Source organism: Arachis hypogaea, chromosome 6 (genome assembly GCF_003086295.3).
Source record: "Arachis hypogaea cultivar Tifrunner chromosome 6, arahy.Tifrunner.gnm2.J5K5, whole genome shotgun sequence".
Taxonomy (NCBI): Eukaryota; Viridiplantae; Streptophyta; class Magnoliopsida; order Fabales; family Fabaceae; genus Arachis; species Arachis hypogaea.
This window is the reverse complement of record NC_092041.1, coordinates 106,533,063-106,558,813: the sequence shown is the minus strand read 5'-3', so window position 1 is coordinate 106,558,813 and position 25,751 is coordinate 106,533,063. Positions and strand designations below refer to the sequence as shown.

At 28.5% G+C, this 25,751-nt stretch overlaps 2 protein-coding genes across 5 annotated transcripts; one reads left to right on the top strand and one right to left on the bottom strand.

The window, feature by feature from the left end:
• The first annotated feature begins 9,263 nt into the window (after window positions 1-9,263).
• On the top strand, window positions 9,264-17,954 carry LOC112697384 (carotenoid cleavage dioxygenase 7, chloroplastic). The gene is made up of 7 exons (XM_025750532.3): window positions 9,264-10,045; window positions 13,722-13,850; window positions 13,988-14,119; window positions 15,105-15,380; window positions 15,901-15,983; window positions 16,550-16,870; window positions 17,553-17,954. Exons 1-7 carry the CDS (start codon window positions 9,292-9,294, stop codon window positions 17,706-17,708), a joined length of 1,851 nt encoding a protein of 616 aa, XP_025606317.1. The 5' UTR covers window positions 9,264-9,291; the 3' UTR covers window positions 17,709-17,954.
• A 970-nt stretch (window positions 17,955-18,924) lies between these two features.
• Window positions 18,925-22,845, bottom strand: LOC112697385 (AUGMIN subunit 1). Of its 4 annotated transcripts, none has more exons than XM_025750533.2 (6): window positions 22,368-22,845; window positions 21,310-21,442; window positions 21,076-21,210; window positions 20,805-20,928; window positions 19,733-19,870; window positions 18,925-19,269 (listed from the first exon to the last, which is right to left on the bottom strand). In XM_025750533.2, exons 1-6 carry the CDS (start codon window positions 22,615-22,617, stop codon window positions 19,162-19,164), a joined length of 888 nt encoding a protein of 295 aa, XP_025606318.1. In that variant the 5' UTR covers window positions 22,618-22,845; the 3' UTR covers window positions 18,925-19,161. The 4 variants fall into 4 exon arrangements, with proteins under 4 accessions (XP_025606318.1, XP_072053640.1, XP_072053639.1 ...); XM_072197539.1 differs by having other exon boundaries at window positions 21,076-21,235; window positions 21,314-21,442; XM_072197538.1 differs by having other exon boundaries at window positions 21,076-21,199; window positions 21,314-21,442; window positions 22,368-22,824.
• Between the last annotated feature and the right edge of the window lie 2,906 nt (window positions 22,846-25,751).

The following is a 25,751-nucleotide window of genomic DNA, read 5'->3' as shown; positions in this document are numbered from 1 at the left end:
GCGTTTGTTATACACGTGCCTCATATAACGTAAATATTGTTCTCTTCTCGCGTTTTCGTTCTTTTTCTCTGTTTGCATTCTTCTTCTTCTTCTTCTTCTTCTTCTTCTTCTTCTTCTTCTTCTTCTTCTTCTTCTTCTTCAACCTAATAAAATTCGTCGTTATCCTTTGTTCACGTTTTTCTTCTCTAATCGCATTCTTCATTATTGATCTTTATTGAATTCAACGTAATAAGCTTCGTCGTTCTTTTTCGTTTTCTTCTTCGATCTATACTTCTGAATGGAAACAATGAATGATTCAACTTCAAATCAGTTGAATGAGGTTGTTACGTTGAGACAGCTAGAAAATGATTGCTGCATGCTATCACAATAATCTTAAATACTGAACAAAGTAAAAGGAGGCCACCGAACCGAACAATGTTCATATAGTGAATAAATGGTGATCAATTTTCAATCAACAATAATAGTATTTCTCCTCCTCTTTCTCCTCCTCCTTCTTCTTTCAAATTCGCGCATGTATGTTCTTCTGCTTCTTCTTCTTCGCACACGCAGATTCTTCTCTCGTTATAATCATCACCAACAACACCAACATTTTGCTCGGTTAAGTGGAGTTGCTCATTTTGATTCAATTGATTGTTAATGTATTCAGTTGAGTTCTTGTACATACAGAAATATTTTTTTTCTTGATTAAATGTTTATCACGTTTTATTCAGCACATGATTGGTGTTCGGTTCAGTGCTGTTGGTCATTTCGGTTCACCTGATTGTTATGTTTTCAGTCGACTTGTTTTGCATGGAAAAATGCTATTCTTGATGATTGAATGTTTATGATGCTTTATTCAGTACATCAATGTTACCCGGTTCAGTGGAGTTGCTCATTTTGATTTACTTGATTGTTAGTGTGTTCAATTGAGTCTTTGTACATGTAAAAATATTTTTCTTGATGATTAAATGTTTATAACGTTTTATTCAGTACATGAATGATGTTCGGTTCAGTGGAGTTGGCCATTTCAGTTCATTTATGTTCTGCACAATTTAAAACTCTTCCTCCTCACCTTCTACTGCTTCTTCACCAGGTAGAGAAAGAGGAAAAGACAAAAAAATACAGCAGCAATAACAACAAAAGAATGAAGACAAGGAGAAAACACATGAAGAATAAGGAACGTGAAAAAGAAGAAGGAGAATGAGGAGGAGGAGGAAGGCGAATCTCTATTGTTGTTTTTGTTCGTTTATCGTTGTTCCTTGCCAAATCTTCTCACGATTCTTCTCCAGTAGTGGTTTTCGTAGAGAATGTGACTGAAGTTTGAGTGATTTTGAGAGAGATTCGAAGAGAAGGAGCGGTTTCGAGTTGAGGAAGAAGTAATGCTTTTTCATAATGAGCGCGAAGTAACAAAGGGTTTTCGAGCACGTGATTTCACTCGTCATTAATGCACGTGACTCTATTTGGACTTGAACCAACTTGGTTACATGGTTACATGAATGTGTAGCGCGCCCGTAAAAAAAAGGTTTGTGTATATAATATACAATATGAGGATATTTATATGTGATAAGAGAATCGAAATAATAAAAACGTAATATCCTATAATAAATATTCAGTTATGCTAAATAATTCTAATTAATGCTAATTGATCCTAATATATTCTAACATTCTCCTCAAACTCAAGTGTAACTTGAGTTTGAAACTTATTTAAAACAATGAAATAAAAAAAAGAAACTGCAAAAACTGATGGAACGGGCAAAATTGCTAGAACGGAACATAGACGAAACTATTGAAAAACGCTGATTACCATCGGATTTGCCATCAGATTAATCAAATGAATCCACTGCTAAATAGATTACCATCGTCTTGTAGTTGACGGTATAAACAGTGCTAGAAATCACTTACCGACGGATTTTTTTCTTCCGACACTAATTACCGGCAGATTTTTCGTTGATGTTTTCAATGGATTGTCGAGTCTGAGTTGATGATTAATCCGACAGCAACTTTGATGCCATTTCGCTTGAAATGGTACCAAAACTTATCGTCAGATGAATCCCATTGTACATCCACCGGTAGGCTTTTTATTTTTTATTTTTTTGGCATAGTTTAGCCACAACTAACAGTCAAATCAAATTAAAACTCTTGTTAACAAAATTGTTATTAGAAATCTAAAATTAGCAAAAATTAACAAATTAATTATTAAAAATAAATGCTATGAATACAATAAAATGTTACAGAAGTAGAGTATTGTATCCTAAACGAACAAAAATGCATAAAATTCTAACCCTTACAGATCCTGATAATTACCGTCGTCGGCACTGTGGTCCCCAGCTGAGGCAGCGGAGTAGTGTTGCCATCAGTTCCCCACCAGCAGCGTTGCTGTCTCCAACGTACATCTGCTGGTTGTACTCTTTCATCTGCTGTCGCAACCGATCGAGCTGCTCCAGCTTCTCCATCAGGTCTGAGCTGACGGCAACGCGTACAAGAATCTCTTGATACCTCTACTCCTGCTGCTGGTGAAGCTTCTGTATTAGCTTCTGCACCTTCTCTCTCAAGTTGACAATTTCTTGGGGATCAACAGGGATGGTGGTAGAGGCAGAGACAGAGGAAGCTGCCAAATGCGGAGGAGCGGAGGCCGCTAACAAAGACCGAGCCCAACCAGAATCAGCAATTCTTGTGAGGTTCAGAGGCGGTCTCGCTCCAAATCCTATCGGATCCACGACTGAGGTCTCGGTGCAGGCTTTGTCGACTTCACTAGGCGGCTGAGATTGCTGGGTCGTAGCTTCCAACCTCTGCTGATACTCCTCCTGCGTCACACACGTTAGTTGTGATTAGGATAATAGTTAAATAATTGACTTTAAACCAATGACAGACATATATATGAAGCAGGAAATCTTAATTCTAATTTTGAAAACATAATTTTAACAACAGGAAGTCTCCCATAAAATTTGGATGATTTAGCCGCCCTTGAAGGGTTCTATCCAAACCAAATATCCATTATTATTTTCACAGTGAAGTATTTTCTAAACAATTTCAACAACAGGAATCAACAAATAGTTCAATAATCCAACATTTTTCAGCAATCTTAGAGCCTAATCTAACCTATCCTAATCACCTAAATCCATAAAAATTGAAAATTAAACTAACTAAATTCTACTAACTACTTAAGTAACTTGATAAAAAAAATTAAACCAACAAAATAGTTCTATATCAGCTAAGCTCAGTTTAGTTCATATAGGACTATATAAGTATATATCAATAGAATAAGTAACTTTTAAAATAATTGAACAAATTAAAAAATTAATTCAAGTAACTACTATAACATAAAATAATGTCAAAATTCTTACTAGTCTCGTCTTCTTCTTCATGTAGGTCACCGACTGACCTGTATACCTTGACGACCTGAGTGAAGCCATGTTGGAAATGTTCGTCAGACGGCGACATTTGAACCCCTCGTTATCTCTAAAATAAGCTTCCAATTCACTCTTGATGTTTGGACGGATCCACGATGTCAGGTGGTCTTTCCCCTGACGAATATCGCTCATCATTTGCTGAAAATGTTTACTTGTCTGGTGGTCGTAGATCTTCTGAATAATGAGGGTATGTTCCGCATGCCATACAAATTTCAACTGCACAAAGTGATTCACCAACATTAGTTAGTTGGAATAAAATACGGATCAAATACAATAAATTAATTCTAACCAAATTGGGTTCTTGCCGCTCACTTTTGAAACTAGCGCTCTGGTCCCAGCCGAAATCTGCATGTAGGTCAACCACGGGTGGTCGTACATGGACTTAATGACCTCGGATATCTCCTGTGTACAAGCATTGGGGTTCGGTGCAAACCTGTCAGATAACAAACCACATATTAATAAACACATAAAATAAAGAAACTCAAGATAAACAAACTTAACATAAACAAACTTAACATTAAAAATCAAACTTACGACTGCATGTCTTCGGGCCAAATCCTCAACCGGATGACAGGTAGTGGTGGAGGGGCATCCTGCTCAGGAGCATTGGAAGTAACATCCACCGCAGGCTCTGTCGACGTTGTTGCTGCATCTGCAAGGGGCGTAGCAGAAGGAAGCACCCAGTTAGGGTTTAGGACCATGATAATTTGCTAGTCCGATGGACCAGCATGTGGTGTCATAGGGGTTGACGAGGTAGTCGGGATAGAGGACGATGACTAGGCAGCCTTGGGGGATTTGGTGGAACCTCGCCCTCTACCACGACCACTTGTCTCACTTGACCTACCTCTGCTGCCTGTCGTCATGTCCGTATGGCGAATATATTAATAACATAATAAACATCAATAAATAATAACATAAGAAGAAACTCAAGAAATAACAAATTATTTGAAAAGTAGTTTAGTTTAGCAAATAAAAAAAAATACATTGTATTTTAGTTTCAAAATAATTAAATTAGACTTTCAATTATTTTTTATTTAAATAAATTAAATATATTTAATAATTACTTAAATAAATAATTTTAAAAATTATTACGAAAATACGTTTTCATATCTTGTAAACGAGATACATGAAAAATTATTTCGTTTGCAGTGTAAACGAGATATAGGTATTTGTAAATATAAGAATATATGTTTTGAAAATAATAAAAAAATTAATAATACTAATAATCTAAACTTTTAGCATGCAATTAGTACTTAAAAAGGTTGGTAGAAGAGATTAAAATGGATATGTTTAATCAATTAGTACTCAAAAAGAGTACGTAAAAAATTTAGATTAAATTATAGATCAAATTGATTGATTTAAATTTGAAAAAAATTTGTACGTGTTCAAGTTCCTTGATGAGAATAAATATGGTAATTGTTTCCACTCCTAAAAATTGAAAGATAAAAAACGTGAAGTTAATGGATAAATAAAATAGAAAAAGAATAGGGAGATAACCATTTGCGTTAAGGAGATAAATAAAACGTGGAAAATAACCGTTACCAATTGTTATGAGAGGTTGACGGGATAAATAAAACAGGAGAAGAGGACCGTTTGCCAATTATTAGGAGAGGTTTGCCAATTATTAGGATAGACTGATGAAGAAAAATAAAACACAGTGAAGAGTGGGGGATAATTCAATTCTCTTCTCATTTTTTTTTGTTTTATTTATCGTACATCAACTTCTTCATGCTTCTCATCTTTTAATTTGTATGAGTTAGCACACTGTATTTATTAATAATGGTATTTTAATAATCATATTTTAATCATATTAATAGTGTTCCATTCTTAAAACGTCCATATTTTCTATTATATGAAATGGTTTATTTTCCCTATTATTTGACATGTTCTATTTTTAAGAGTTTGGTCCAATTTAAATTATTTATATTTTTTATTATTTTTAAAAAATATATTTTATATTTATAAATACATATATCTCGTTTACACTGTAAACGAGACTGTAAATGAGATATATAAAAATTGAAAAAAATACACATATCTCGTTTACACTATAAACAAGATATTTGTAAAATTATCTTGTTTACGGTATAAACGAGATATGAAAGGCTGACATATTTTCATAATAATTTTTAAAAATTATTTATTTCTTTAATTATTAAATATATTTAATTTATTTAAATAAAAAATCCGGCTATCAAAGCATTCTAATTTTGTTCTAACTTATTTTCTTTTCAAATTATTCTAACTTTCATCGTATTCTAACTCTCAAAGTATTCTAACCTTGTTAATAATTTTTCAAAATATTTTAACTTTCAAAACATTCTAACAATCCAAAAAATTTGAAATGCAACCTCAAGAAAGCACAAAATAATATATGATAAAACATCACTAGAAATGCATACACACGGTAATTAATAAGCATAAACCAGCAGTTCTAGCAGCAATATGAATCAGCAAAATAAGCATTAACATAGTAATTTTCTAACAACAAAATAAGCATTAACATAGTAATTTTCTAACAAAGTAACAGCCATCAACACAGTTAAGCATTACTTAAACAAATTCAGCAACAATTCTTAAGCCAAATTAATAATAAAACGTAAAATTAATGATTCAGACTAATTCAAATAATCCCAACAACAAAAATCAACAATCTCAGATAATAATTCCAAACACATTGAGCAGAGATCAGAACCTATCAATCTAACTAAATTATCCTAACCTAACCACCTAAAATCAACTACAACAGAAATTAATCTACCTAAATTAATTACTAAAAATCAACTAACTAAATGAAATTAAGATTAGCTAAGTAGAAATTAAACAACGTAAAAAATAGATTCAATGAAAACTCCTAACCACCTAAAATCAACTAAAACATAAATTAATCTAACTAAACCAATTACTAAAAATCAACTAACTAAATAAAATTAAGTTTACCTAAGTAGAAATTAAATAGAGTGAAAAACATATTCAATAAAAATATAGAATGCAAAGCAACTAGCTAGAAGAGAAAAGATAAAAATGGGCGGTTCGAGCAGCGGCGGCCTTTTCAACGGCACAAGGTAGCAACGACGGAAATAGAGCACAGAGAAGAGGGCGTTTCGAGCACGGTGGTAACCTTTGCAGCGGTGAAGAGAGACTCAGAGGTGAGAGGTTATAGAGAGAGGGAGGAAGGTGAGAGATTAGAGAAAGAAATAAAAGGGAAGAGGGTTCACGATTCGAATTTAAGGGACGAAATCCGCCAGTAACATGGTGCATGTAACCAAAACGCATCAGATTTACTCGCCGATAAATCCAACGGTATCTAGTGCGCTGAAATTTATTTTTTTCCTCCAAATTTTACCGTCGATATTACCATCAGAACATCAACTCTGACGATAATATTTTAGGGTGACAAATTTATTAGAAAAAATACAAGACAGAGAAGATGAATTAGTCGGTGTAGTGATAAAATATCAAATCAGATAAAAAAGAAGGAAAATGGCATGGAGAAAAAAGTGTGAAAAGCAAGGTGATTTAACTAAAAGAAAAATAATCTATCATTTTAAAGGAAGATATATGATGACTCTGATATTATATTAGAAGAAGTATGAGAGAGCAGTAAAAAAAATGTGTGTATAATTAAGTTGTGTAAAATAATATAATATACAAGGATATTTAAAAGAAAAGATCTCTGGTGGCTAAAGGTAACTTTTTGTTGACCAACAAGTACTTTGTCGACATCTGGCGCTGGTCAATGTAAGAGAAGCGTTAATCATAAAACTAATGAAGGAGACTATTATATAAAGCGCGCGAAGGGCAAAAGTATAAGTGTATGCCCAAAAACTTCTTTTTGTTTATATGGGTCATTAATTTATTATTGGATCATGGCACTTGTTTTGATGAGTTTTGTTTATTTCTTTAAAATTGTATAATAATATGTAATTTAACGATCATTCGAAAATAATACAAAAAATTATTTGAAATTATATTTAATTAAATATTATTTTAAAATTTTAAATTTATTTTAAATATAATCAGTTAAATGTAGTTTGAACATATATATATATTTTAAATTTTAGCATTTATATTTAGAATTATATTTATTAATTTAAATTAAATATATACTGTATAATTTTAAATTATAAGTTAGTATATATAAATTATATTAATTATTTTATTATTAATTTTAAGGGTAACTAATTAAAATTAAACTTTGAAAAATTTATTTCTATTAAGCATGAAAATTTCACCATTAATTTTTTTTTATGAAATATTCAAAATGTAACTTAAACCATAGGTTTTTTTTTTAATATTTTCTATATGATTAAACTAAAAAACAAAAAAAAAAGTTTATTTTTAAAAGTTCATTAAATTAATAGATTAAAAGTTTATATTTGATAATATATAATAGATTAAATATTCTAATTTTATAACAAGTTCGATGTCAAATAAGATAAAAATAAAAATAATAAAAAATAACTATAAATAAAATATTGCATCTTAAAAAATAATTGAGATAATTAAATACATGATTGTAAAATTCTCTAAAATATAAGTTAAAAATGTTATAAAAAAATTTTTAGACAACTAAAAATTGAAAACTTATCACTTTATCGATCTCTTTTAAAAAAATAAATATTGATAATTTTTTGTTACTTTTATTTATGGCACCAATAGAAAAATAATTAATTTAAACTTTTTTGACAATCTTAAATGAAGGTGAATATCAAATTTTTATTTACTTAGTAAATATTTTATTCTAATATAGTTATAACTTAAATAAATTGATAGATAACTGATATTAATCCTGCATTATATAGATAATAAATAAATTAAAATAGTTTAAAATTTAAAGAAATTCTAAAGATATATTTCAAGAAAAATAGTTAAATCTATTATATATTATTAAATATAAAATTTTAATTTATTAATTTAATGAACTTTTAAAAATAAACTTTTTTTTAATTTTTTAGTTTAATCATATAAAAAATATTAAAAAAAACCTACTATGGTTTAGGTTACATTTTGAATATTTCATAAAAAATTAATGGTAGAATTTTCATGCTTAATAAAAATAATTTTTTCATAGTTTGATTTTAATTAATTACCCTTATAATTAATAATAAAAATTAATATAATTTATTTACATATACTAACTTATAATTTAAAATTATACACTATTTAATTTAAATTAATAAATTAAATTCTAAATATAAATACTAAAATTTAAAATATATATATTCAAACTATATCTAACCGATTATATATAAAATAAATTTAAAATTTTAAAATAATATTTAATTTAAATATAATTTTAAATAATTTTTTATACTATTTTTAAATAAACATAAATTAAATATTATTATATAATTTTAAAGAAATAAACAAAACTTATCAAAACAAGGGTCACAATCTAATAATGGATTAATGACCCACAAGAACAAAAAATAATTTTTGGATATGCACTTATTTTTTTGTCTTTAGTTCTAATACTTCTCTTGCATTGTCTAGTAGCAGTATCAGTATCAGATGTAGGTAAAGTACTTATTGATCAATAAAAAAATCACTTTTAGCCATCACAATTTTAGCTATCAGAGACTTTTTTATATATAATTGCTAAAAAAATTATTAAAATAATTAAAATATAATATCCTATAACAAAATATTTAAATATACTAAATAATTTTAATAAATACTAATTGATCTAAATATACTCTAATAAATATAATTTTGACAACACTTAAAAAATAGTTAAAAGTATTAAAAATATAAAAAATATTATCAAAATTGTATAATAATAATAGTGAGCGTACTAATAACCATTTTAAACTCCAGGATGCTATAAACTCTTTATATATATCACATGTTCGTTGCCACCTTCACATACCAAGACCCAAAAGCCTTAGTACCTCCAAAAATGAACGCCAAACCAATTCACTCCACACCAACATACATTCCTCCTCCAATAAGGCAAATTCCGGTTCCCCAACAACTTCCATTGCCGCCATCACCACCAACCATACCTCATGCAATATCCATAACCGCACCCGAAACCCGTGTCGCCGTCCCCGTAGTACCTCCTCCATCTATAGACCTTGATGACTCCATAACCGCCTTTTGGGACTACCAATTCCTCTTCGTCTCACAACGATCCGAAACAACCCAACCAATCACGCTACGCCTTGTGGACGGCGTCATACCGTCGGATTTTCCCTCCGGCACGTACTATCTAACCGGACCGGGACTTTTCTCCGATGATCACGGCTCCACGGTGCACCCACTAGACGGTCATGGATACCTAAGAGCATTCACGATTGACAACAATAAAGTGACGTACATGGCGAAATACATTAAGACAGAAGCGCAAGTAGAAGAGCATGATCCAGAAACTGACACGTGGCGGTTTACGCATAGAGGTCCGTTTTCTGTGTTGAAAGGTGGGAAGAAAGTTGGGAATACGAAGGTAATGAAAAATGTGGCGAACACTAGTGTGGTGAAGTGGGGGGAGAAGCTACTATGCATGTGGGAAGGTGGTGAGCCTTATGAGATTGAATCTGGGACGTTGGATACGATCGGACGGTATAACATGATGGACGGTCGTGATGTTTCGACGGAAGATAGTGATGGTGTATGGGAGGTTGCTGCCGACCTCTTGAAGCCTATTTTGTATGGTATGTGTCCGTTTCTTCTTCTGCATTATATTATAGCAGCTTTCTGGTCTAGACCATTATTAATTCTTATTTAAACATTATTACACTTTTTCTAAGAATACATCTTTTCAATTTTTTAATTATTATTTTATATTCTTTAGTTGTATTTAAAAAATATATAATAAAAATCACACTTCACAGAATAATTAAAAAAAATTAAAAGGATTGTTTTTTTACTTTCTCTTGTTTGGAACCTATTATGCATATTATAGATTAAAAACATCTTGATTTTGGATTAGAATATTTAATTAATTCAATCGTTGTTAGCAACTTCTTCTATACAAACAACTTTATCTCATCCAAACAGAACCTTTTATTATTACATATTTGGAAATCAGATTGTAATTTATCTAATTTTAATTAGATATCATATTATTTGTAAACAAAAAATCAAAGATTAAATTGACTATTGATGTTATCTAGATTATTTTTTTATTTGTATTTTTTTTATATAGTAGGAGTACGTAAGGAGTACATAGTATATAAGGGGTTATAACTCAAATATTTTTTAAGGGATTTTTCATTCTTTTTTTTTTTTAAAAAAAAGAATAAGTTGTTCTCATTTTGAAAAGAATGAAAAATCTCTTAAAAAATATTTGAATTATAACCCCTTATATACTATGTACTCCTTATGTACTCCTACTATATAAAAAAAATTCAAATAAAAAAAATAATCTAGGTAACAATTGACTCAAAACTTAAGTAATTTTTTTTTCATATATCTCTTGTTAATTTTTCTAAAATCAAAGTATATATTTCTAATTGAACACTTATTTCAGATATATAATAGAAAATATTATTATTATTATTATATGATGAAATATTAATTAATAATGATTTTTTTGGGTTTGACAATTTACACAAGCATGTAGACACTTAAATTCATTATCATTATATCACATATCAATTCTTTCAATATAATACAAGCTAGATTATTATATTTTTTGGAGTGAAAAGTAAAAGTAGATATAATAGGAAAACTCACAATGAAATTATAGGTGGTAGATCAAAAGATCAAAACACACACTCATCTATCCACTCCTCCTTTCTTGCAAGAAAGTGAGCAATAACATTATGCCCATCCCTTTGTAATAACGAAAATGGTTAGTAAGCAAAGAAAATTAACCAACAATAACTATAATTTATTTTATTTAATTTTTATTAATTGTTGTAATAATTAATAAAAATTAAATAAGATAAATTTTTACTATTTTTTTTCTTTCTAACATTATCCTATAATAAAGCATTGAAACATTTATCTAATTAATAAAGTAATTACTAATATAAAAATGTCTTTAGGTAAATAGAGTTGAAAATGAGTCGAGATAGACCAAGTTCAAGTTCTGCTCACGAAAATCGAGGTTGGTTCGCAACTCAAATCATTAACAATTAAACCTATTTCTTAAACTTAAAGATCGGCTTATCGAAAGCTTACGAACTGGCTCGAGCCCACGAGCTGACTCAAATAATAGGAATATAATCTATAATTCTATATCAATAAATTATAATTTTTTTATTTATGTCTTACATCAAAATTATATATAAAAAATAAATATAAAATTCTAACTAATTAAGATTATATATATATAATTGATCCAGTTTATAAACTAATGAGTTGAGCTTACCAAGTTCAAGCTCATCTCATTTAATTTATGAGCTGAATTTTAGGTTCAAGCTAGGCTCACTAGCTCACAATTCAGCTTATCGAGCTATTAACGAGTCGAGTTCGAACTGACTCATGAGCTAGTTGTTAGAGATATAACCATTAGTGTTACCCTCTCCTATCAGCTTAAGTTTTTGGAATGAGTGATTTCATGACATGGTATCAGAGTTCTATATCCGAAAGAAGATAGCAAATTAAGCAAACCCAAAAGAGTGACTCTTCCTTGAGGGAGAATGTTAAAGATATAACCATTAGTGTTATCTTCTCCTATCAGCTTAAATTTTTGGGATAAGTGGTTTCATGACACTGGTTTGACTCACTTTCAACCCTATACGTGAATAGGATGGATTTGGATCTTCTGAATTTTAGATTTCACTTTAGAGAGTAAAGTATGATTTCTCACTATTTATTTTATAAGTGAAAGTAAAAAAATACGAGAAAAAAAACTATTCAAGAATGAAATGATCGCACTTTACCTTTTAAAGCGAAAATAGAATAATAATTAAAATATCGATACATATTATATTAAATCATTTAATAAAAAATGTCAAACTATCATATTAAAGTTATTTTTATTTTCATTACTTTCATTTAAAACTTGAACCGCGCGCAAATATGTTTTTATTTACTTTATTATATATTTTATATTTAATTTGTTTTTTATGTAAGTGTAATTGGTTTTCTGTTTTTTTTAAATGATTAAAACACTTGAATCTCCAAGTTACGTTTAGAAACTTTTTTTTTTTCAGAAAATTAAACAAAAACTCAGTTTTTATGATAAGTTTATATATAGTTAATTAATTTTAAGTTTATGCATTGCACAAGGGTTAAGTAGTTGTTGAATGTAAATGCATTTATCAAGAAAATATTGTTAATAATATAGTATATGACAGGGCAAAACGGAACAATAATTGAATTAAAGTGGTTCCTTTTGTCCTAACTCCTAGTTCTTATATTAAATATTGTAGACATCTAGATCATAGAGTTAATTTTAGTTTTATTTTATGCATCACGCACCAAACAATATGTCTTTTCTTTTATCATATATATTCACTGTTAAAATTTATTGATTTATAATGTTGTACATATATAATGAAGAAATTGCTCGTATTAGCATAACCATCTAGAGTTGGAAGTTAGCTGGACAAGTAGGAATAGAAGCAAATATGGATTCAAATTAAGCGACAGATGGAAGTGCTTCTAATTTCTTTCCATCGAATTAAATAAATAAATAAGAAAATGAATAATGGTGGCAAAACTTAGTGTGGCACAAGGTGATATCATAACAGTAGTTTCCAAGGTACTTGTTTGCGGAAATGGATCCTCTTAATTATTGAAAAAAAATTGAGGAAGTAAAGTATGATCTATAATCTTTTAATGTACTCTTTTTCATATTTTTTTTTTTGGTTTCACTTATAATCATTAATAGTAAAAGATCACACTTTATTATCTCAATTGTTAAAAAAAATTGAGATAATCCATTTCCCTTGTTTGCACACTAATATATCTGTTTGAGGATTATTCCATTTACCCAAAGGGAAATAAAGTAAAATAAAATAAAATTGGTTATTGATTTTTCAATATACGGATCTTAATTATTACAAGTTAACTCTTTAAGTATATTCAATAGTATAAATAATATTCTCAAATGCTTTATTTTTATGCTGACAATAGTAAAAAATTTAAACTTAATCTCATGCATGAATATATATACTATCTAAACTCTTAAATGAATTTAAATTAGTCGAATGATCAATTAACTCATTTACTTAAGTAAATATGAGAATTTAAATTATATTTTGTATATATAATTGATTAATAATAAATTTTTAAATAATCTTTCAATTTTTATTAATTTATCGGATTAAAAATACTGTAAAAGAAAAATTTATGTAAATCAAATTCTTTAATATTAAACCACTATTTTAGTGACCTGCACTCTTAAATTTTTAACCTTTAATTTATTGATTACAGGTGTGTTTAAGATGCCACCAAAGAGGCTTTTGTCTCACTATAAGGTTGATTCTAGTAAGAGCAGGCTACTTACTGTTTCTTGCAATGCAGAAGACATGTTGCTTCCACGCAGCAATTTTACTTTTAGCGGTAAGTTATTACAATAATAATGGCATTTTTTTTTTCTAATATTATATCCCTTTCAATAAGTATCAACTAGCTAGATTATTTTATTTTGATAAATTTGTCGGTTATTAACTCTTATATTTTATGTCTTGTTTTTATAGAATACGATTCCGATTTCAAGTTGTTACATAAGCAAGAGTTTAGAATCCCAGACCACCTTATGATCCATGATTGGGCTTTCACAGATACCCACTACATAGTGTTTGCCAATCGCATAAAACTTGACGTGCCAGGTAATTATTATATTATTACATTATTCCACCAAAGGTAATTATTATATTATTGATTTCCATGGATTTACTCTTCTTGTGAATAATGGTATTGTATGTAATAGTAATACGCATGTAGAAGTAGAACTAGCATCCATGTCAGGAATATTGTAATAATCTTTTTGTTAAATAAATGAATAAAGCATTAGATGTTTTCAATATTTTTTAAACCTTAAAAGAATTAATTTTAATTTTATTTAATAATTATTAGTTTAGATGATAAAGATATGATTATTTAGAATAAATATTATTTTCAGTTTTTAACCATTTGTTCGAAAGTTAAAGCTCTCCTTTAATTAGAAAATCTTTAATTAGTTCTTAACCATCAAAATAACTAGTTTAAGTAGTTTTTGACACATCAATATGTTACGATTTATAAGAGCAGTTTATTAGACCAACTACTTAAATGATTGAAGACCAATTAAAATTTTTTAAATTATGAAAAAACTTTGTCTTTCTGATAGATGATTAGTGATTAAAAAATATTTACTTTTATTTAATGTTATTAACAAATTAAATTTGTAAAATAAGTAATTTTATGATATAGTATTAAAATTTCTATAATTAAAAGGATTTGTGACATGAATCATATTTTCAAATAAATAAAAAAATAGTTTAAGAAGAAAAAATCTATGTAAAATTCACCCTTCAAATGAAAAAAATTATAGCAAACATGATATTAGATTTTTTATAACAAAAAATTTGAATTTAATTTTTGATATCCAAAAAATTTTAGCATAAACAACAATATACCGATAAAGAATTTACGTTCTAACTTCTAAGTAAAAAAATATATATTTTGCTTAAAAAAACATGAAAGATAAATAATAATCATATACCTCAACCCAATAATTTAAATTTTTAAAATGAGTAATTCTAAGACAATGAGAATCTATAATTTTTTTTTTTTGGTGCTGGTAAAATAATTGTTGTTGTTGATGATGATCAGGATCAGTGGCAGCAGTGTGTGGGATATCACCAATGATATCAGCATTAAAAGTGAATCCAAGTAAGAACACATCGCCCATATACTTGCTTCCTCGCTTCCCAACCAAATCCAAATCCAATATCAGAGACTGGAGAGTCCCACTTGAAGCACCTTCACGGTTATGGCTGCTCCATGTTGGCAATGCCTTTGAACTTCGTCATGCCAATGGCAATTTACATATTCAAATCACTGCTGCTGCTTGTTCTTACCAGTGGTTCAATTTTCGCAACTTATTTGGTATATATATACATATGCACTTAATAATAATATCCATAAATGATATACACTCTTTCAGCCTCTATTCCAATTTTTTTTTATATAACAGTCATATTATTTACACATAAAAAATCAACTAATAGTATAAAATATATATTAAAATATAAAATATATATTAAAAATAAATTAAATAATATATATTTATATTAAATACATAATAGTTGATTTTGTGACTGAATTTTTTGTATGTATATATTATTTTTATTTTTTTATTAGAAATTTATTTGGACATTAGTTAAAAATATGAAAATATAAACCTTTATTAGAAGAAAAAAGAGTCTATTTGATCCAACAATATATAAATTATTTTATTTTCATATTCTCCTATGCATTTACATCCAACGCATTAAGAATTTAATAAGGTTCAAATATTTCTAATCACGGACATTTAAGAAGAAACAAAATTAAAATAATTGACTTAGTAATCATATATTTATTCCCAAGCATTTCTAATTGAAGTTGTTTTGGTCTATATTATCAGGATACAATTGGCAAAATCAAAAGCTAGATCCATCAATAATGAACATACAAGGTGAAAATAACTTGTGGCCTCATCTTGTTCAGGTATATATGGATATTCCTCTCCCCTTTTTCTTTTCCTCTGAGCATGCACGTTTTATTTCAACGAGTCATAATTGTTCTTCTAGAAACCCAACTGTTCTTATCAAATTTTTAACTATCAAGAGAATTGGTATATAAATTTTCATTATCAAAATTTTTTATATTATATATAATTTATAAAAAAATTATTTTGTTCATTTCAAAAGTTGAACTCGTGAATTTTTAGTTTAAATAAACACACTTACCATCTTGATTAATTTTAAATTTATTATTATTATTATTTAATTTACAAAAAAGTAAATTAATAGGTACGTTACTAGTATTTGCCATATAATAACTCATATTCTATTATGTTTGTGCAATGTTTTTTTTTCTTGGCTGTTTGTATCACATTCTTACTTCTCAACCTCTTTCTTTCCCTCTCGCTGTCAATTTTAATATAAATTTAAAAATATATATAAATTAAATTATCAAAGATATATCAAAAAGGAAAAGAAAGTAGAATATTCTCCTAAATAGTCATCTTGATGCTGATCAACATTTATATGAAATGATAATAATGTATGCAGGTATCAATAAAATTAGATTCTGACCACAATTGCCAAGAATGCAATGTGAAGGCTATGAAGAAATGGAAGAAATCTGCAGATTTTCCTACTATAAATCCTGCATTTTCTGGCAAGAGAAACAAGTATCTCTATGCTGCAACTACTTTAGGGTCACGTAAAACATTACCAAGCTTCCCTTTTGATACTGTTGTGAAGTTAGATTCAGAGACAGATTCTGTGCAAACTTGGAATGTTGGAAGCAGAAGATTTATTGGGGAGCCTATTTTTGTCCCAAAAAGTGATTTAGAAGAAGAAGATGATGGCTACCTTCTTGTTGTTGAGGTCAGCACAAATTTTACCAGTTCTTATTTATTTAGTCTCTAAACAAATGGCGAATGATAATAAATTATGTTATTTCAATCAAGTAATTGAATAAATTCAGGATTTAACTTAGCTTAAAGAACAATTATAATCTAATTTGCAATTACAATTGCAAATATATAATATTGGAAATTGGAAATGAATTTTGTGAGTCATATTTTGATGATGCCACTTTTTTTTTTATAAATAATTCATACAAATATATGATTAAAAAATCATGTAAATAGGAGTGACAATTTCATTACCCTACAAATTATATTGTGATATCAGTAAATGTAATTGCATCAAGTTGTATCACGGTTCTAAAAGTCATAATATATATAAGGTGAAAATTCACATATAATTATTTTTATATAAAGTTGATAGTTGAAAATTGTTAAATAATATTTTACTCAAATATGTCAAATTATTTACTGCATGTGAGTTTGTACTTATATATACACTCATTTTAAGTTGAAACAGGAAAAAGAAAATCATGACACAAGGACTACATTGCTCATTGCAAAAGTTGCAATGACTTCAATCACGATAACAACCACAAATATGTATAAATACACACACACACATCAATATAAAAGTTGTAAACGAGGTTTTGTTTATGCACATTTACTTAGCTGATGTTATATATCTATTCGTTTTGCAGTATGCAGTTTCAATGCAGAGATGTTACCTTGTTATCTTGAACCCAAAAATGATAGGAACCTCCAAAGCCCTCGTCGCCAGACTTGAAATTCCAAGGCATTTAAACTTTCCCTTAGGATTTCATGGTTTTTGGGCAGCTAGTGGGAACCAAATTTAAGTTATGAGAAACCTTCTACATTAAAATGAATTTTCACTCATGGTTCGCACAATTGATGGTTGTAGTTTATATGCGTACACGAAAGAGGTTAATGTAAACAACAGGTTATTATTGAAAATTAGATTATACTAAAAATAGTGTAAATATAAGCATGAAGTCAGGTTTTTTGGTTTAAAAAAAGTGGATACTTATATGAGAATGTATTCATGTGAAAATAATAATTAAGATGCATATATATTATATTAAATAATTTAGTCTAACATGTCAAATTATCTAATAATTTTTAATTAATAATTTACACATCAAGACATCTTCTCATGAATAATTACATTGAATAAATGACACAAAAGTATGAGGAGCTATACAATCAACGAACAAAAAGTAACAAACAGTAAACAAAAAAGGTTATTGACTAATTTTTTTTCCTATTTCAGGTTAGTGACTTTATTAGATAATAATGATGTAGATAGGTTATATGCAATACTATCTTTACAATAATTGCTTAAACAGTTTTAGCTAAATACATCAAAGTATTTACTTATCAAACTTCTTATGATATATATGACATTATATGTTAATCAAAATTATATTTCTGTATATTACAAAGATTATCGTAAAAGACTGTAAAAGTATGTTGAGGTCCAAATTTTCAGAGACATAAACAAAAATTAATTAGGATAAAATGATTGTTTAGCTATGTTACTTTTGATATAAGACAATTTATATTATTAAAAGATATAAAATTATCTTTTATTGAGTTGTCTTGGTATGATATTTTTACAATTATAAAGAATATCTTTTGAATTTTTAAATGTTATCAAATTTATTTTGAGGAATATATTGATATTCTTTTTGTGATCAATAAGTTAATAAATTAAGAAAAAATAAAAGACAAATAATAAAAATGTTAACCCTTAACATTTATGAATTATTTATTCCAAAGTATATAAGAATGTTAATTAAAAAAAAAAAAACTTCGTACTTGACATTAGCTATTAAACTTGTTATTGTAATTGTGTGAAAATAGGGAGACTAAATTGACTGTTACTCCTACTCCTAGCTTATTAAATTAGACTTGCATTAATAGTTAGTGAGCATATCTGTACAAGTAACCCCAAATGATAATTGTAGAACTCTAGTTATCGGTGAACTTTACCTTACTGAGAATTCGTAATTGCCGCTGAAATCTAACTTATTTGGAATTTTCACACTGGACTTGATGGAAGCAGATTAGTATTCAACCATTGTGACAATCAATGTCGAACTTAATAGATACTCAAGCACTAATATCTCACAATTAGGTTGTGTGTACTACTAGCAAGTAGCAAAGCCATAACCTAGAAATGCATAACCTTTTAGCGTATTTTCAAGAGACAAGCCTACAACAACTCAATAAGCAAACATTTTCGAAAGTAAGATAAAAAACGAAATTTAAAAAATGGATGGTAGTATATCACCCTGAATTGGCAAGAGCCGATTGCAATACATCTTCAAGATACTTCTCCGCATCAGCATATTGTCTTTTCTTATCCTCAATAGCCAAGGCAGCCAAAGCTTTATCCTGGAAAATTCCCATTAGCCATAAAATGTTAGAATAGACAAAACATAGTTACTTTTTATACACTTATTCCACTCAATAACTCTTTACTGACATTAAATTTCATTCATCCAAACACTGAATTAAAAGTCCACCATACAGATCATGTGAATGAAATTTCATAACGTTTGAAAATAATTTGGTACTTCGTCATCCTCTTTATTTTGACAAATTTTATTTTTATTTTAAAAATACAAGTAAATGTTGACTAATAGAAAAAAACAACCATTGATGTACTACCTTTTTGAAAATTTGATCATTAAGATAATATAATCAACTCAGTTGGATTCGTAAATTTCAATGTTGATAGAGAATTATCGGTGGAGTAAGTATAAGTTTTCCTCTTAGAGTAAACGGATTACCAAATATATATATATATAGTTCAGCACGCGAGCAAAAACTGGAGAGAATGTAAAATATCAAATACCGGAGGCAAATCTTGGTAGCTCCTTAGTGTCTCAAGGATGGGCTTAGTTTTCTTCTCCAACTCCTTTTTATGCTCAGCCATTTCAACTAACACCCTGTGGCTAATCTCTGGGGTATAGCCTGCATGATTGAGTACTGCCTGCAAAAGATCAGAAGAATTAAGGAATGTAGCAAAATAACAACTATGTCAATTGGCAACAGTGTTAACAGGCAATCAACGATTACAATTTACTAGTTTTAGAGTTTTTATACAAAAAGTGCTCCAGAAAACCCCCATTTGCTATAAAGAAAATGGCAAGCACGGTATGATGTATGAAATCTATAATCGCCAGCCTTAAAACGTCAAGAGATCCCAAAATTTTAAACCTTTATCAGGAACTTCTATCACCCGAACAATTTAGACTTCAATGTAGTGTGCTGGAAATAGGTGACCCGAACTTGATACCAATAAAAACTTCTGATGAAAGCATAAAAGAACTTTATACTATAAACATGATTTATGGTAGGATACTATTCTCTAGTCTAATCCATCAAACTGGTCTCACCTAGTGGAACAGAGCAAGGTTGTTATTGTTTAACAGAACAAAATATTCAAGTTTAAACTTTGGGTAGGCTGATTCTACAAGATCCATATGTCCTTATTGATCAAGCTAGTTAATCAAAGATAGACATTGAAACGATTCTTAAATGAAACTTTTCAACACCTTCAAACATTTAAAGCATCAATTCATCTAGAGGTTTCAAGATAAATAAGAAAAAAACTTGAGAACATATGATGTTCTATGTCTTAGGAAAGTTGTTTAGAATGCAAGCAAAATATCTGTCCTACTTTATGGATTAATGGGTGCAAACTATAAAGGTGGATAATTCACAGTTTCTCCAATGACAGTGGTTTGCTTCTATACTCCCTGTCTGCGAAGTAGAAAACAACAACTCTTTGGCTATACTATTTTATCTACTTACCTATCCTAATCACTGACTATAACCCTTGCATGCTAGTTCTTCGTCCTATCGCTTTCCATCCAAAATATAAATACAAACTAAATTTTGAGGACATAATCAAGAAGCATTACCTTGTAATTGGCGCATTGTTGTATGTATTGTCTTTCTTTTGCAGCCATTACTTGCAAGTTTGTCTTCCAGTTTTCCATCTGAACCTCACATGGAGGTAATTCATCTTCTAGTTGGGCAAGAGTTCTGCCAAAATTTATTTCGTAAAACTGAGTAGAAAATGAAAGAACATTTTCGACAAAAATTAAACATACTTCTCAGTTTCACATCTACATTTCCAAAAAATTGTGCTTGCAAGAAGCACACAGAAACATAATTCATTTCAAAACTTACCTTTTTAGATATGTAAGTCTGGCTATAGCCTTTCTAGTGTAGTCAAGGAGAACCTTGGACTCTTTCTGCACTTTAGCCCTTTTCTCCTCAACACCAGTTTTCCGCAAGGAAATATCACCCATTGCTACAAGAAAGCTAAATACAGCCTTCAAGGTTCAAACTTCAAAGCAAAACATAGAAATAAACAATATTAAAATTCCCATCCCAAAAAAGATTTGGTAAAGCAAAACCAACCTACTGAGTTCAGTGTCCCTTATATTCAACAAGTTAGCCACATTGGCAAGAACTTGTGCAGATGCAACCACATTTGAAGGCAAACTCTCCTGTGCCAAACCCACATTCTCCAAAATCTCTCTAATTCTAGCAGCTACACAATGAAACCAACACAGAGATCAAGTTCAGGACAACACTGCAATTTTAAGAACCCAGCCAAAATTTACCAAACCACTTATCCATGATGAACAAGAGACCCTAAATGCATCAATTTCAATCAATTGTCCAAAATATTTTTAACCCTCAGAGTTACAACCACAATACCACATTAGTAAATGTTAGGTTTGTTTTGTTTTCTGGTCTCATTCCAATATTTCAATTGATAAGAACAGTGCTACAATCACCAAGACGAACAAGCATGCTACTTCGATTTCATTTATTTTTAAAAGAAACTATAGAACCAACATTCCTTTAATAAAATCTTGAAGATGAATAAAGCATATCAATCAAAAACAAAAACAGAAAATTAATCAAACCAGCTCTAAATTCCTGGAAATTTAGTATTCAGCGAAGTCACATTTAGCAAACACCTCATTCATCACCCATGAACCACAACCAGATCCAAAACCATCAGATTAATCAAGTAGTAAACTTCAAAAAAAATTTCCTAGCATCCATTCTATCCGATTCTCAACTCAAACGGTTACGTATTGAATTCTTCTTGAGATCGGTACATAATTTAATTTCAACAAAAATCTGCACATGCCATCATTTGATGTAAAATGAGCATAAGTAACTTGATCAAAGTATTGTCCTTCAAACAATCATCATCATCGTCATCTCAGATCACAAACCAAGAAAATAATAATAACTAAGAATAGAAAAATAGAATTCATCAAATCTGGACTTAGGAATTCCAGTAATCAATCCCTAATAGAAAAAAGATAAAATTAAAAATTAAAAAAGGAAATTGGTAAAGCGAGAATTGAGGCCCCAGTCAACAATAAATCTATAACTTCCATGATGCAGGAGTCTCACTAACTTGAATAAACTTGAATCACGGTTAATTAGAACCGTACCTTGGGATCGGTACTCAGAAGCCTTCTGGCGGAAATCCCGAGCGACGAGACGCGCAGCTTCGTCTTTGGCTTTGGAGACGGTTAAGAGGCCATGCAAATGCGAGACGCTGCGAGGCGTGTACTCAAACTCTGGGACGGGTTTGCCGGCGGCTTCGAATGTCTTCGCCAGCCACTCACTCACTTCCCCGATCCGAGAAGACGCATCGGAGCCGCTCTTCGGTTCTGGCACCGCAGGATTCTGATCGGCCATTCGTAATTCGAGCTGGGAGAGACAGAGTGCGAAAATGAGAGGTGATTTTGGGATTTGTATTGACGTCACAGCTTGTTGCTGAAGATCGGCGGTGTCAGAGAAAGGCGTAGATGTCGCCGGGAAGGCCTTATCGGATGCTCTCGCTCACTGGTGGGGAAATAGTGGGTTGAAATTGAAATTTGAATTAATCTTTGTTCCTGTTCCCCACTATTAAAATATCATTATCTCATATGAATACTAAAATTAACCAGTATAAAATATAAGTTAAAATATAAATATATTTTAAAAATAAATTAAATTATATATATTTATATATAAATATATTAATAATTTATTTTAATTATTAAATTTAGTGTATAAATAATATTTTTATAAAAATATAAAATAATTATACAAATTATTCTTTTAAAATTTGAAAACACAATACTTTAGTTTTTTTCTATTTTAAAATACATAATATAATCTCTCATATTTATTTTTAATAAATAACCTAATTTTTATCAAATTTAATTCAAAAAATAAAAATATTCTTAAAATTTAAAAATTTTTAAAATAATTCTTAAAATATTTTAAAAATTTTAAAATAATTATTTCAATTAAACCGATCACGTTAAAAAAAATTGTAAAGTATTGGTTAATAAAATCTCATTAAATAATTATTTTAAAATATTTATAGGATTTCAAATTAGTCTTTAAAGCTACTTGCACCAAAAAAGGTCTCCAAAATCCCAATTATACCTCAAACAAGTTTAATCACACGTGTATGATAAGATTGAAATTATAATTTTAAGTTGTTATGTTAAATTTCATTTTAATTATAATAATTTAATTAATAAAAGAATAACTTGTATGCGTTGTTTTTCTTTTCTTAATATAGTGTTAATTGTATTAACTATAAAATAGTTATTTAATCTACTTTTTTCAATAAATCAGCATATATACTCAATATGACCATAAATAATCTAGTAATACTTAAATCTACCAACAAAGTTTTATATGTTGGTTTACTGTAAAGTAAGAAAATATCAAAATCAGCTCAAAATGAAGAACAAATTAATAGAGAATCCTAATGCAAAAAGTTTTGTAATAAATAATAAATAATTTAAACTTATTGAATAACAATTCAATGCTATCCTTTGATACCTGCAAAATATATATATGAAACAACACTGTAAATATTTGTATATAAAATTATATGATTAACGTAATTATAAAATTGTTTGTCAAGAGAATAAAATTATACAAATTTTTATGATAATTTTAATATTCTCAAACTATTAATGTACAATAAGAATTCATCTATTAGTTTCTAGAATTTCTAAATTTTTTTAAGTGATAGTAATAAATTTTAATAAATAAATAGATTTAGTAAGACATTTTGTTATTACCTTTTTATTATAGGCTCTCAAAAACTTCTCTATATACCACATTCATCGTGCAATTATCTTCCAAGTGTCCATGATCTTGCAACAGCACTCGCAGACCATCTTTACTCGTTACCCTTGATAACGCAACATACAATTGACCATGGGTAAAACTGGCCTTGGAGGGTAAATTCCAACTTTCGATAGAGTTTGTCCCTGGGACTTATTTATTGTCATTGCAAATGACATGATAATTGGGAATTGTCTTCTTTGAAACCTGACTGGCAATGTTTCATTATTTGGAATTAGATTCAGTATTGGATAAGAACAATACTTCCAGCTAATATTCTCAAACTATTAATGTACAATAAGAATTCATCTATTAGTTCCTAGAATTTCTAAATTTTTTTGAGTGATAGTAATAAATTTTAATAAATAAATAGATTTAGTAAGACATTTTGTTATTACCTTTTTCTTATAGGCTCTCAAAAACTTCTTTATATACCACATTTATCGTACAGTTATCTTCCAATAACCTTATAATCCTTACCTTTTTATTATAGGCTCTCAAAAACTTCTCTATATACCACATTCATCGTGCAGTTATCTTTCATAACCTTATAATCCTTACCTTTATTTTCCAAACCTTTTCATTACATAATCTACTACAGGTAATACTGTTGATAGAATCATAGCTTGTAGCCATTAGGTATGGAAAATAATAAAGAGAAAAAGAAATACGAATACGATACAAATTTTGTAGATCAAAAATAATTGAAACAATTGACTATTACGACATATATATATACACTAATTATAAACGATATGAATTTTTAACGGAGATACTTGATACTAATAGAAAAAAATTATATAAATAGAAATTATTTAATTTCAATTTCAATTTCATATAACAAAACAGTGGTTTTCAAAAATTATGGAATCTTTTCTTGACATATGTATTATGACATACGTATAAATTATACGGGTTATTATATAAATTCATATATATGCATAACAAAACAGTTTAATATTATATATTTTCTACATTAATTATATGTCAATATTTTGAAAAAAGAGATAAAAGAAGAGATATATAAATATGTATAATATTATTACTATATATGAAGCAGTTTTATATTGCTTTAATTATAGAGACTTACTATAATTATATAAAAGTTAATTTGAGGAAATAATTTCACTTACCATAAATAATATACTAAAACTGTTAGTATATTATCTTCTTTATGGTTAATTGAACTTATCAATAATTTCTCCGTGTAAATCGTTATTACCCAGTTTTTAATAATTACTTAATATACAAAATTTGAAATTGGAAATTGTTATTACTAATTCAATTAACTGGTTAATTGAGTAATAATTGTCAAATTATTAAGGTGCAAAATCATTGATTTACTCAATTGATTTTCATATATTATTTATATTTCAAGTAATAATTTGAAATTATATTATTTACCCAGTTAATAATACTATTATTAAAAATTATTTTTTGTATTGATTTTTAAATCAATTATTAAATAATTATTTTTGTTAAGATAATTGTTTATAAATTATTTCAAATTATATTTTGTTAAGATATAATTATTTAGATTATTACTCATGGCACGGGTATAATTTCATTTTATACCAATTAATCAATTATAATTATATGACACAGGTGTAATTTCAATTTTATCCACCGATTATTGGCAAATAAATTTTATTCTAATTATAATTAAAATCTGTTTTTATTGGCAAATAAATTGTCTTTAC